Raw genomic sequence first — 15097 nt, forward strand, 5'->3', positions numbered from 1 at the left:
TGTTGTTAATTTAGAGAAAGGAGAGATGACAGATACAGGAGTAAAAGAGTGTAATATTTGTGTGTGTGTGTGTGTGTGTGTGTGTGTGTGTGTGTGTGTGTGTGTGTGTGTGTGTGTGTGTGTGTGTGTGTGTGTGTGTGTGTGTGTGTGTGTGTGTGTCTGTGTGTGTGTGTGTGTGTGTGTGAGGTTAAAGATTGGTAGTTCACTCTCTTGCTGCACTCTAACACCAGTAATTGGAGGTTTAAGTGACCATACAATCACACACCCAGACCTCCTGGATGAAACCACAAACTGCAATCTATCATTTTTAATTGCTGAGAAATGCATTAAAATAATAAAGCGCATTGTGAGCGTCCAGAGTGATGAATAGGTCCTGCTGCGTTTATCGCATTACCTGCACTCACAGAGATATTGCAAGCAGCATGTGCTGAGACACATGTGACTGTTATTCAATAACAAAAGTTGCATATTAAATTCCATCACAGCCCACAATGAATGTGTGACAGAGGGAGGGAGACAGAAGGAGAAGGGGGTCTCTTTCGTTTGGACTCCCTTTCATCATTCTTTTGGAGTGACACCGATCTTCAAGACCAAGCCCTTTATACAGTATACTGTATATATCTTTGTTTTTTCCCATTTGCTTCTTTGAGATAAGTGTTCAGAGTATATTTTAATAGGTGGATGGTGAAATGTAGCATTAAACCAGCTGTTTTCCTATTAATTCTCAGTTGAATTGACATGATTGCTAATTGCAGTGCTAATGATTTAGGCAATTATGTTTCTAAAGTGCAGAACAGAACCAGATCATGCCATTATTTTTCACTTTTATACTAATTTGGTTAATCAGTGTTAATTACGTAAGAAACTGTGGGATTATTGCCCTAAATTCATCACATATATTTATTTGTTTGATGCATTTTTCTTCCTTATACATTCCTAGCTGGATTATATATGTAAATATGCTGGACAATATCTATATGTTATACTTTTAAACATATGAACAACATTTACAATATTTTGCATGTTTTGTAATTTAATGAAAAGATTTTTGTAGTATATTCATTCATTACAAACAATAAGGCAAACACTGTACAAACAATTGTTATAAAAATACAAATAATTAATTACAGTTATAAAATGATACAGCACAAAGCACAATAAATACATTTATTACTGGCCAATTATTTCCTCCAAAATACAGACATTTCTTTCTAAAAAACAAACAAACAAAAAAACAAAAACAAAAACAAAACACATTTTGTTCTTTTGCATGTGAACTGATTTTTTTCTCCACATACAATTTAATATTTTAAAATAATGTGTTTTCACATATAAAGAAAAAAACAGAGACAAATCTCAGTCAAAAGACAAATGAACAAAAATGAAAAATATAAAAATTTAGAAATTAAAATTGCTACATTTAAATTCCAAATATAAATTATAAGTAATTCCCCAAAAGATAAATGTTTTATATCATTTACTTTTTTGTTCAGTTCACTTTACATTCTCATTGAGATCTGCAGTCATTTAATTGTCCTCCATATAATAAATACTCTGCAAAAAAATTAGGATATCTGCTAGACCTGAGAGTTTGGAAAGAAATAAACTGTAAAATCTTGAAATTGGCTGCTGTTGTTGGTGCCGATTCATTCAGGAAGTGACTGCAATCAATGTAAAATGTGTATATAAGTACTCACATGGACACTTTTTTTCATTCTTTTCTATAATCAGTGATTTAACTGCATCTGTGTCTTTTCCCCTGCTCACACCCTCTGATTGCTGCCATACAATGCGCTGATTGTCTCTCTTTCTGATCTTTTCTTCCATTTCTGCTTTGTTTTTCCCCCCTCACACACCGTTTCCACTGTCCTTTCATTATCTCCCCTTTCTTCCTCCAACTTTTTGTTGAAGAATATCACCTGAGGGCAAGACTTGCTGGAATTAGTATTTGTATATATATATATATATATATATATATATTTGTGTGTGTGTGTGTGTGTGTGTGTGTGTGTGTGTGTGTGTGTGTGTGTGTGTGTGTGTGTGTGTGTGTGTGTCTGTGTGTGTGTGGTATGTGTCCTGCATGTGTCTGCATCCACCACATTTATTTTCTTGATATTTTGATGACAAATGGTGATGATGGATAGCTTTGGAGAGCCCATTAAATATCTGTGTTATTGAAGAATGTCTTTGTGTGTGTGTGTGTATATGTGTGTGTGTGTGTGTGTGTGTGTGTGTGTGTGTGTGTGTGTGTGTGTGTGTGTGTGTGTGTGTGTGTGTGTGTGTCTTTGATAATTTGATGGTAAAGAGGCAGTGATGAATGGTTTTAATGTTGGGTGGGTCATCACACAGAGAGAGATGGAGAGAAAGGAGAGAGGTGTGAGGCAGTGAGATAGAAAAAAAAAAAAACATGAACAGATATAATGGAATGGGATAGAGATGTCAATGTGCCACTGAGAGAAAAAAATAGATTTGTAACTTCCAAAAGCTGTAGAAGTTCCACAGAAAATCCTTATCCTTTTCTATCAAAGGAATACTAACATTTTTGTCATCTTATGGTCAAAGTCAGGACTACAAGAAACACCTCAGATATAAATGTGACACAAATCTACAAAATACTATCAACAACAACAAAAAAATTAAAAATCATTATTTGTAAATTTTATAATACAATTTTTTTTTGTTTAGAAAAATGGAGAAGATATTTCGTGCCACTTCATTCTATAATACTAATGCTAGCATTCTGATTTCTGATAGCTAAGACTAATGCTAGTTCTTCAGAAACCACTCTGGTGATCTGATGAATTATCATTTTAATATTATACACAGCTTCATTGCTGTTTGAAGTTTTAATAAAATATTATCTAAAATATTAACCTTTATATTTTCATGTCATTTGTTTTAGAGTTTACCATCATACCATCATAACTTTCCTTGCTTGCAAGAATCCAGCTAGTCAACTAGCCAGCTAGCAAAAATTATAATAAATAATAAGAGACCTTCTTAAAATATGGCTTATTTTTTGCAACAGTGAAGAGAACCGTTCAGAAAATGAAAGACTTTTTAGTTAGTGCCTGCTCTAAAATCCACCAAACTTGAATGAGGATTAGTTTACATATCAAACAGTCAAATCATGTGAGTACTTTGAAAGTATAAAATACAGAGAATATAAAATACAGAGAACATTTTGATACAACTTTCAAATACATAATTCAAGAAAAGAAATCAAAAAGATTCAAATGTTACCTTTTTCAAAATAATCTTTGACAGATTTTTTTCTGGTCTTTTGTTCACTAAGAGACCATATTCAGCAACAGACCAAATGGCTGATAAAATATCACAGAGCCTTTTGAGTTAATATTTTAATTGTTGTATTGTAGCTTTGCTTTGCACAGTACTCTATATATTTGTAAAAAGAAAAAAAAAATAGCTTTTATGCTCATACGGCTTTATACAGAATGTAGGTTTAGCTAATACCACATCATACACTGATTAAAACACAGCTGATGTACAATTTCACATTTTAGTTCAGACAAACAGCAGTAAAACTGCTATTAACTGCAGTATTCAGTTTAAAAGGCAAAGGCAAAATATAATATATTTGATTGATTTTTTTATTGATTTTTATTCACTGTCATACAACATGTTACATATATTTCTTTATAATATTATATTATATTATATTATAATTATAATCATAATCATGATTATAATTATATATAATTTTTCAGTCTTCATATATTATTCACATTATTGTTGTAATTCCCCCACTGGCCTGTAGAGGGCACAAAACAGCACGAAAAATTCTGTTAGTGTCTTACAGTCTGTGTCCTTGTCGCAGCAACAGCCAGGCCTTGTCTGGTTACAGTCAGATGCACTTTCTTCAAGTAGTTTTTTCCAGTAGCCCCTCAACCCTTTTTGTTTTATTATTTATATTTTATTTCAGCTGGTCCAGTAAAACTCAAAAGAAAGTCTTTCTTCAGAGCTTTTGTCTCCACGAAGCTTTCAGAGGACCAAATGTTTCATCAGACTGTGGCAGACAACCCCTCCTGAAGATAACAGAAAGACAATTAATCTCCCTTTTGCAGTTAAGGATTTCTAAATCTCTTTTGTATTTATGTATTTCATATTCTTTTCCTCTTTAACTACCTGCTTCACAGTAGAGGGCTGTAAGAAACTGGGAAGAAATAGAGACAGCTTCCGGATTTGTTCAAAAGATTAAGTTCTGGCAGGAAGAAATAAACAAGGATAGATAAATGATAATTGAACATTAGACCCTTTCAAGAAATAAACATTGTATTCATTGAGCAAAATTAAATACAATTAAAAAAAGGTCCCTTTTTTATTGTGTATTTAAATTGTTGTCCATTGGTTATGTGTCTCCAATACCTGCTTGTGGCCATTGGACAGGACAGTGACGAAGCTGAGAGATGTCCCGTTGCTCCCGTCTCTCTTTCCTTTGCTCATGTCCTGCAGCATGACACAGGATCCAGGTATAAACTCTGCCCTGCTGCTGGAAGGTGTAAGTCCATTTAACAGCCCTGCCTCTAGCACAGTAGTAGGTGTTCCTGTTGGTGTGTTAACACCCCTCCAGCCACATAACAGTCTGCCATAAGCAGACCTAAAGTCTCTGTTGAGTGCGGCATAAAGGAATGGGTTTAGCGTAGAGTTAGCGTAGCCTAGCCATAGCACCACTGAGTATAGCGTGCGTGGAGGATCTGTTTCTTTTCGTATACCCATAATGGTGAAAAATGTAAAATATGGAAACCAGCAAACTACAAAAGCACCCAGCACGACCGCTAATCTCACCGCAGCTTTGTGTTCACGTAGTGCCAACACTGACACTCCTGATAATGAAGACATGGCAGTTGAAGAGCAAGATCGATGTACGGAAAGGATTTTCTTTGCCTGGGCCCGTGCAATGCGGAACACTCGGTAATAAGTCCAGCACATTGCCACTAGGGGGAGATAAAATGTCGCTACTGAATCCACTAGCACATATGTGGGATTTAGCTCAAAGCGGCAGTCTCCAGCAGGGTCATCCTTACCATGATTCTGCACCGTTTGGTCCACTGTGTTCCAGCCGAGGTGTATGGGAACAAACGAGACACCAATGGACACCAGCCAGATTACTGCTAATGAAGTGCCAACATGCCAGGGCAGCACCAGCATAGGGTATCGTAACGGCACTGTGACTGCAATGTAGCGGTCTATGCTAATGGCCAGGAGGTTAAGAATAGAAGCAGTGCTCAACATGACGTCCATTGAAATGTAGACGTTGCAGAAGTGAGCTCCCAGTGGCCAATCCCCAGTTACCTCAATGAGAGTGGAGAAAGGGAGGACTAGAACCCCAAGCAGTAGGTCGGTGATGGCAAGTGACACGATAAAGCAGTTGGTGACGCTGCGCATGCGCCTGGTTGCGCAAACAGCCAGACACACCAGCACATTTCCACACACAGTTAGCAAGATGAGGAAGGAGAGAATCACACCTAATCCTATCTGATACCACATTTTGATACTGAATCAGTGTATGTAAGCAGGAGAACATTAGCAAGGCTGTCTTAATTGGGATATTCGATCATTTTTAGGTGGATAGCATTGTGTTAGAATTGTTACTGAAAATGTATCTGGAAGTCCACTGTTTGACCTTTCACAGATGAATCCTTGTTTGGGGCTGAACGAGTCCAATTTATACGTCATATTTGAATCTGCCGCCCTCTTCTGGTGAGCATCGTCAGTGCATCATATTTTTTTCCTTTCTGCTCCTACAGATGAAAGAAGAGAGCTGGATTTAGGTGGCCCATATAACAATATACTGTATAGGTATTTTGATGAAAAATGTCTCAATAAGCTTTATCAAGATAATATTCAAATTCTTCTGCATGCTTACTCTATGAATAATACCGTGATTGTTTTGACTTATTTTTTGTTTGCTGAAAACTGAAATTGATTCCAAATTTGGAATGATTTATAAAGTATGATTTTTTTAAATTATTAAAATTGTTAATTTATTGATTCATTTATCTTCAGTAAACACTTTATCCAGGAGAGGATCATGCTGGATCAGCAATCTGTCATGGGAACAGAAGGTTGTTTCATTTCACTCTGCAATGTATCAGCTGTATATGATAAGCTTCTTGACTTGACTTTTGTCTTGAATACACCATAAACGGGACACCTAATATTGTGGTCTGACTGTAAAATATTTTTTATTTATTCACCTATGTGGGAAAATTCCCTAAGATGAACAATAATTTGTTTTACTTCCTCTTTTGTGCATACATAAAAGTTCACTTCCCTGTGATAAAACCTATAGACTGGTTCTGGAAAAATGTTTAACAATGATATCATGATGAAAAGGTGTGTGTGTGTGTGTGTGTGTGTGTGTGTGTGTGTGTGTGTGTGTGTGTGTGTGTGTGTGTGTGTGTGTGTGTGTGTGTGTGTGTGTTTACATAAAAGAGGGAGAGGGGGTGGGAGCTTGTGTGATAATGTGTTTGAGGTCAGTGTTGTGTATTTACTCTGACTGTCAGTAGATCTTAATGGAAGTTTGGCTACAGGACTGTGGAGTTAACAGCTGATATTTTCAGTCTAATCTCCCAAACCCTCTTCCACACACTACAAACTGAGATAAAGAATGAAAGAGCCTGTGTTTGTGTGGGTGTGTATGTGTGTGTTGGAACAGTGCTGCTATACTCTCCTTGCCCATAGAGGACATCAGGATAAAAGAAATAATGTTTCTTATCAATATTATTTCCACATAGCTTTGACTTTTTTCACTGCAAACACACACACACACACACACACACACACACACACACACACACACACACACACACACACACACACACACACACACACACACACACACACACACACACATTCTTTAACAGTAATTAATAGCCTTAGTAAATTTAGTTTATAAATATATTTAAAACAAACACACAAACTCTGCTAGAAACTTTTGGCTGTGGTTTGCGCCCAGTAAACCCTCACCATATCTGGGCAGCCCCCCTCCTTTTCTCCCCTATAAGGAGCCTTTCCCACCACTGTGTGTATGTGTGTGTGTGTGTGTGTGTGTGTGTGTGTGTGTGTGTGTGTGTGTGTGTGTGTAAGAGAGAGAGAAAGAGCTCTCTCTCTCTCTCTCTCTCTCTCTCTCTCTCTCTCTCTCTCTCTCTCACACACACACACACACACACACACACACACACACACACACACACACACACACACACACACACACACACACACACACACACACACACACACACACACACACACACAATTTAGAACAATATAAAATATACTGGTTTTGCTAAAAAAAATGCTAGAGAGAAGATCTGTAGTAAATAAAGGAATACTTAAAAAAAATAAATAAAAATGAGACTTTTATATCTGTTACTAAATGAGTAACAATTTCACTATAAAAGCATTTATACACTTTACACAAAATACTCACCAAAGTGCATCATATCAAAGAACATATCCAATTAAGTCAGTTCACTGGACCAGAAGCTAGCTACAGAGAATCTTTGTATATTTTAACTTATGCTTTACTATGGTGTCTTATAGTATCTACATTTATTATATTCTTGACTGGGGTACATACGTTTAATTATATTATATAGGTTTTGTTATTTGTCTTAAAGAAATACCTCAGTAGTCATTTTTTGCAGAATAGCCATTCTTTTCTTTTGCTCCATAAATGGTTCGATTTTGTGACGCTCATGTTTCCCACTGATCATGTTTTATTAATTTATACTGAATCAGTTACAGCACATAATCAGGAAGTACCAGGAAATGCTCAGTAGTTTTAATATAATCAGCTTGAAAAATATCAGCTTCTTGAGCCAAGCAGATGAAACTAGATCCGTAGAGTAAATGATAAAAAATGTCGTCTGTGCTACGTAGTGCCGTAAAGGGCCTCTGTCGTATAAGTAAGCTTTTGTTTAGCTTTGAGCTGACAGGTTATTCTAAGCCCAAGCAATTTGAGAGATCATCTCATGGGTAGGAGGTCATTTCATCTTCAAAATGAGTGCAAGCTCCCATACACAACTCGCATTTAATAAATCTGTTGTCTTAAGATGTGACAGGCTGATGGTTATAATTTATGGGAATGGTTATGGGAAGCAATGTAATAGATGATTTGAAGTAAGCATACGAATGAAAGTGTTTCCTAAATCCCCTTCCTTCTCATGATGTACTAAAAACAGCTGAGAGACCCAGACTGTTCTCATCTCTGATACACACGCTGACCTCACCCGTCTCAGCCACTTCAGAGTTTGAAAAATTACCCAGTGGCTTTGGAAAGGACAGGCAATATGAAAAGAAAAAAAAAGAAAGAAGGCTAAAATGAAATTTGTCACATATACAGTATATTACAGTAACATGAAATGCTTTTCTTCACATATCCCTGCTTTTTGAGAGGTTTGAGCATAAGGTCAGCCAGGATACAGTGCCCCTGGAGCAGAGAGGGTTAAGGAGGCTCTAGGGTCCAACAGTGGCAGCTTGATAGTGCTGGTGCTTGGAGCAAACAAAATGAAACAGCAAAGCCTTGGCTTTTTGTACCATCAGTGCATTTTTTAAAATAAAAAGAAGCCTTTTAGAAAGATACCTATTCAAATATTAAGTGTATAAATATCTGAGCAGAGAGCCTCATCTACAGACAGAAGCAGTGAATGCTGAATTACCGATCAGAAGATCATGAGTTCAAGATCAAGATGAATGTCATGTGTTTAAAATCCCAGCACTGCAAAGTTACCTATTATTGACTAAGACTTTAAGTCACTCTGGAGTCAGAGAAATGCCATAAATGTAAATGTAGAGAATCCAATTTATATTTTGCCATTATAAGACACTGTTAGGAATGCACTGATTTATTCAGAAACCTTATAGACATATAGACATTTAGTTACAGGAAAGTAAGCATTGGTAAGGTCTGCTCCAAGATCACAGGAGTCCAAAAAAAAAACAATCTATGTTCTCTCGGGAAGAAACAAGTGGTCCAGAGAGAAGAAGGAACAATAAAAAAGCCTGACTATGTGCCTGCCCAGAAAATTAAAGGAAATGCTAATTACTTTATTCCTTCTGCTACCAAGCTACTAAATGCTGACAGTAATCTACCTGAACACTCAGCTGTTGATCTGTGCACTGGTCACTGGCATGTTGACGTTAATACTGATGCCTGCTTGCTGATGTTGATTTGTGTATCTAATTTTTTGATTTTTTCTAATTTTGATTTTTTTTAACTATTCTATTAATGGAATTAATAAAGTATCTGATTCTGAATAATCATCAATGGAGCAGTGTGATGTATCTGGACAAGAGAAGTTACTGTTAAACACTGAAGTTGGTTATTTTATAATAAAAGCATGTCCCAAACTGTTTAAATTTTATTACACAACAGAAATTTGCTAACAGTTTTTTATATTCATCAATGACATACTTTTTTTAGTTTTAGACGCTGTGAGATGTCGACATTTCCTGCTCTGACTTACAGTCTAACACTTGTTCCCTTGCCAGCATCTCTTCCATTTGTTTCTCTCTCAGGAAAATTATGTTATATAATAAACCAAAAAAATGAAGACCTGAAAAAATAAGTGTTGTTTTTTTTTTATGTAAAATACATTCACCACCCACTTCTTTAAGTACACCCGTACACTTGCTCAATCATGTAATTATATAATCAGTGCAGTGCATAAAATCACAGAGCTTCATAATAATCATTAAAATAGAGGAAAAATGTGATTTGAGTAACCAGACAGTCTGGTTTTATTATTTCACAAACTGCTAATCTTCTGGGATTTTCATACATAACAGTCTCTAGAGGTCAGAGGAGAATAGTCAGATTACTGTGAGTTGACAGGAAGTTTAGACTAACTCACATTTAACCACTTAAACCAAGTGTGACAGACAGAAAAGTATCTCAGAAAAGAATGCACAACATGTTGAACCTTAAGGTGAATAGGCTACAGCAGCAAATAACCACATCAGTTTCAGCCAAGAACAGAAATCTCACAGAGAAGAGGATCACTGAAACCAGATAAAGACTAAGTTCTGTATTTTTCTTTTTAATCAGAAACTATTAATTGCACAAATGTGAAAGTGTACAGATGTCCCTACTAAAGTTGTCACCGAGTGTATATAAATGTTCCTGTAACATTTAAGATACAGAAATGTTAATGGAAACGTTTCTGTTATGTTTTTTTGTGCCGTGATTGGAACAATATTGTGAAGAACAGAGCAGAATAAAGTATAGAATTTTTACAGAACATTAATCATGTCGTAACTTTACAAAAAGATTTCATGTGACTTAAATAAATCCTTTTCTGATATTTCTCATCTGTTTCACTTTTTATTGTTATCTAAAAAAAAGGTCCGATTCTATTTTTTTCACAACACTTTGACTATCTCTCACTTTTCCTTAAAGTCTAAACACACCGAATGTGATTCAGAGCACATTCACCAAGCAGCAACGTGACAGTAGTCTCTCCAAGAGTCTGTTATGATCCGGGAGCTAAATGACTTAGATAGACAGCTTAATATGAACTGAGTGTTCAGTGATTGAGTCACTGAGAGCTCCAGCTAAAAATAAACCTAACAGCTTTATGAAGGGAAAAAAGAAGAAAAGCTCTTAGACTGTGTATAGGGGTATACTGTAGAAGCAGATGCAATCAAAATCTGCCACTTTAGCCCTTTACTTGTGTTGGTAGCATTTAAGTGAATGAAAGTCCATTGATTGAGAAAAATAGCATAAAAGTCTGGTCCAATAAGTTTTTTTTCTCTTCAACTCTGTTTGATTTCAGATAAATCAGGTTACACCTTTAAAATGATTTACTACCATTCATTGTTTGACATCATTTAATTCTGATCAACATAATGCAACAAAATACATGAATGCACTTGGAAGGAATAAGAAAGCAGAGAAAAATCTGTTAAAAGACAAAATTAGAGAAGATTAAAAACCCAGAATCATCAGCTAAACTCAACTAAAACATGCCTTCTGGCCTTAAATGGGAGCATACATATAAAAGTAAAAAAAAAGTGACTGTCTTTAGTCTCATCTCTCTTTTGTTTCTGCTGAGGTTGAAAGCTGAGGTTGACAGATGTACGTGCAAAAGGGGAGAAATAGAGTTTCAGACCCACAGCTTGAGCGCCAGTTTGATGCGCACTTCCTACCGTATATGACTATTCTGTAGAAATGCGGCTTTTCATACTGCGGACGTGAGATTTAATGCTTGCGTTTGTTTGTGCAAAGGGGTGAATGCATTGTTTTGTCAATTTTAACCTCGTTATTTGGAAAACACCATTGATTTCAATCCATATTCCAGATATGAAGCCTTTCTGCTGTACAGTAGATCAGAAACACCCATGTCATCAAGCTCTCCTATTAGAGCACTCTGGTGTTATGCTGGTTGATAAATACATTCATACATTCACATGCAATGAAATATTTATGTACTGTATTGTGTTTTTAGTGCCCTTTTTTTTTGTATACTTTTAGTCATAAATTATTTTAGGTGTGTCAGTAGCCACGTTGCCCAGAGTAGTGCAATAGAAAATTTCAGTGAAAACTTACAGATTTTCTTAGAAAACCACATAACTGTAAACCAAGACAAAAACTGGTCACAGAATATATATTCTGTATAAATCTTCTATAAAAAATCTTTTTTCTCAATAAAAGTAAAATTATTCAATTAACTCTTTTCCTAAGAGTATACAAACCAGCCGCTGCAGGTTTAGCTTCATGGTGCATTTAATTTAAAAATCCCATCTGGACAGAAAAAACATCTTACACTAATTAAGCTCTCTATTAGCTCTATATTATTATTATTATTATGTGCTAATGTTATGCTAACTCAAGCAGAGCTTTAAATCCTCTGAGTGTGCTTGAAAATGCTCTCACATTTATTAACTACTTATTTGATTAGAGTCCAGGTAGATCTGGAGCCTATTCTGGGAACACTGGGAACAAGACTGGGCGCACACACAAACACACACACACACACACACACACACACACACACACACACACACACACACACACACACACACACACACACACACACACACACACACACCCACCCATTCACACCAAGGGGTAATTTAGCATAACCAATTGGATTAGAGTTTATATCCTCAATTAATTTCTCCATCACTGCCTTTCCTTCTTCTCTTTTCTCTCTACATTTCCTCTTTGTCTATTTCAAGTCATGGTGATGGTCTTCTCATGGTAATGAGTCATGGTCTTCTCCTGCTAATGTCACTTCATAAGGAAATCATTCGATATTTGACAGTAAGTCTAAATTTGCCTTTGTAGTCTCTGATCAATATGTGACAATACAGTATGTATCTTTGTTCAGATTCTAGATTAGAGAGGGACTATTTGAAGGATCGTCTTTAAAAGAAAATAATCTTGCTATTCAATTATTCATTCACTGGTTTACAACAATAAATACTTTTTTACACACTTGTAGTTTGTCTTTTTTTTTTTTTTTTAATAATAATTGATTTAGAATTTTTTTGTTGTTTGATTGTTACACTTTTTGTAGTGATCCATCCATTTGAATGTACAGACTTTAAAAATACAGTATATTCCTTCTTTCTTTTCTCTCTTGTCACTATTTTCTCACATACTCTTAATCATGCTTAGGTGGACATTGTACTTTCCCTGTCCTTAAATACATTACCTACTGCATTTTACAAAGCTGCTTGCTGAGGCATACAATTCTGCACTTTCTCTCTCTCTCTCTCTCTCTCTCTCTCTCTCTCTCTCTCTCTCTCTCTCTCTCTCTCTCTCTCTCTCTCTCTCACACACACACACACACACACACACACACACACACACACACACACACACACACACACACACACACACACACACACACAACTGAAACGCTTTGTATAATTAAGACTGATCTCTATCGTCTAGTTTCCAAGCTTGCACATACACATATAAACTTGTACACAAATGCGCACACACATGCTGCTAACATTAAAGCAGTTCAGCTGAAAAAAGAGGAAGGTGAACGAGTGTCACTAACAAAATACACTTTCCGTTTGCTTTACACATCTGCCTTATTTCATAACCTTTCTCAGGGTTTTGATCATCTATCCCTGAACTTCTGCTACTCTTTTTGAGGTCCAGCTTCTGCAGTCCTTTCTATAATCCCCTTTAATCAATAAAGCATGAATTTAGAAGTAGCATAGACTTACTTTAAGTGACCTCCAATTCTGTGATGTCCTCTCTCCCCTTCTCACACACACACACACACTCTCTCTCTCTCACTCCACTCTCTCGCTCTCCCACATACTCAGCACACGTCTTCTCTTAGCCAATCACATAGCTAAATGGGTTCTTTTCAAGTAGGCGTGCTTCTTTCTTAATGCATGTGTGCGTATGTAAGCAAACTCTGTCTATGTGTGTAACTGTGGCTGCCTAGTCTCGACTCCCTGTCTGTAATCTTGTATGAGTAAGTCATCATGGGTCCCTTTTTCCAAGGTATGACCCATCATTTTTGTTCTTTTCTTTGCTTTTTTTCAGCAGATAAAATTACTCTAATAGGACAAGGTCCATCTGGAACAACAACAACAAAATTCTTTTTATCCTTAGTCTCTCAGAGCGTTTTAGCTCATGGGATTTTCATTGCTTTTGACCATAAAAGAATATAATTGATGTTGATGTTTAGACTAACCACAGTGTAGAAACAGCTGATAGTTATGCTGTCAGCTGTGACATCGATGCTGTTAATATTTTCTTATTATTAGATGCTGTACAGCCCCACATAGACAAGCACAATTCTCACTGTCCTCCTCTTAATTTAAATTTGACCAATGACAGACAAAAGCTGCTTGTTTTGCAATCAGGATCAAAATGACCAAAGATGATAGAAGCCTTTATTTTGTCACATATACATTATGGTTTTGGTTTATGGTTTATACATTATGGTTTTCAACCTTGAAGGTTTGGGGGCAGAGCACATGGTCAGCCTGATAATGCACCCCTGGAGCAGAGAGAGTTAAGGGCCATGATCAAGGGCCCAGCAGTAGCAGCTTGGCAGTGCTGGGGCTTGAACTCCAGTCAACAACCCAGAGCCTATAAATCTTCTGCTTATTTATTATTTTCCTTTTCTCTGTAATGTTTACTTGATCCCTGCTTTATGTCATGGTGGAGATTCTATGATGCCACAAGCTGTCATAACAGTTTACATCTAATCATGCAGCAAGTGTCATATTATTTGTAACTGTCACAATACATAGTGCCATATTTGATGTCACGACAGCTGTTTTGACAACCATTACAATGCTGTACAAAATACTGTAAAGTTGGATGAATACACAATTTCTCCGGATGGTGTACGTTCCATAATGTTGCTTGTTTTTCGTTCTTGTTTATCTCTCTGGTGTCTTGCTTTGTTTGTGTAGAATTTACATTTCTTTCCCATGCACTGAAGCTAAATTTCCTTTCTGCTTTAATCCACTTTTGAGAGTGAATAAAACATTACTTATAATTATTGTCATATATTGTAATCTTCTTGTAGCATTCATTTTTAATGCTCTGTGCTTTATGAAGAAATCCTTTGTGCTTAAATCCATGCTATTTTTATTTCCATTTTGGAAATGTATAAAGTAGTATTCACACAGATTTCCTCTTTTACTATAAGTATCGAACAACACATTACACAGTTGTGGAATATGCATGAAACAATTTCCTTCCACTTACTTGTACCACATTATACTGTAACGGAAGTTCTTCACTCTCCAGCCTCTTTTCACTCATTACTCTCCAGCCTCTCTTCACTCTCCACTCTCCAGCCTCTCTTCACTCTTCACTTTAGAGCCTCTCTTTTCTCTCCAGCCTCTCTTCACTCTTCACTCTCCAGCCTCTCTTCACTCTTCACTTTAGAGCCTTTCTTCACTCTTCACTCTCCTGCCTCTCTTCACTCTTCTCTCTCCATCCTCTCTTCACTCTCCTGCCTCTCTTCACTCTTCACTCTTCACCCCTTAGCCTCTCTTCACTCTTCACCCCTTAGCCTCTCTTCACTCTTCACCCCTTAGCCTCTCTTCACTCTTCACTTTAGAGCCTCTCTTTTCTCTCCAGCCT

The 15097-nt window shown here is 36.5% G+C and overlaps 1 protein-coding gene across 1 annotated transcript; it reads right to left on the minus strand.

Moving 5' to 3' along the window:
• Positions 1-2020: 2020 nt before the first annotated feature.
• Positions 2021-13349, minus strand: hrh2a (histamine receptor H2a). The gene is made up of 4 exons (XM_027173037.2): positions 13210-13349; positions 4387-5762; positions 4147-4222; positions 2021-4046 (listed from the first exon to the last, which is right to left on the minus strand). Exons 2-3 carry the CDS (start codon positions 5506-5508, stop codon positions 4208-4210), a joined length of 1137 nt encoding a protein of 378 aa, XP_027028838.1. The 5' UTR covers positions 5509-5762; positions 13210-13349; the 3' UTR covers positions 2021-4046; positions 4147-4207.
• Positions 13350-15097: the final 1748 nt, after the last annotated feature.

This window comes from Tachysurus fulvidraco, chromosome 10, assembly GCF_022655615.1.
Source record: "Tachysurus fulvidraco isolate hzauxx_2018 chromosome 10, HZAU_PFXX_2.0, whole genome shotgun sequence".
NCBI lineage: Eukaryota > Metazoa > Chordata > Actinopteri > Siluriformes > Bagridae > Tachysurus > Tachysurus fulvidraco.

Excerpts from the sequence above, each read along its gene's own strand:
- hrh2a (XM_027173037.2), bottom strand. The coding sequence starts at position 5,508 with ATGTGGTATCAGATAGGATTAGGTGTGATTCTCTCCTTCCTCATCTTG.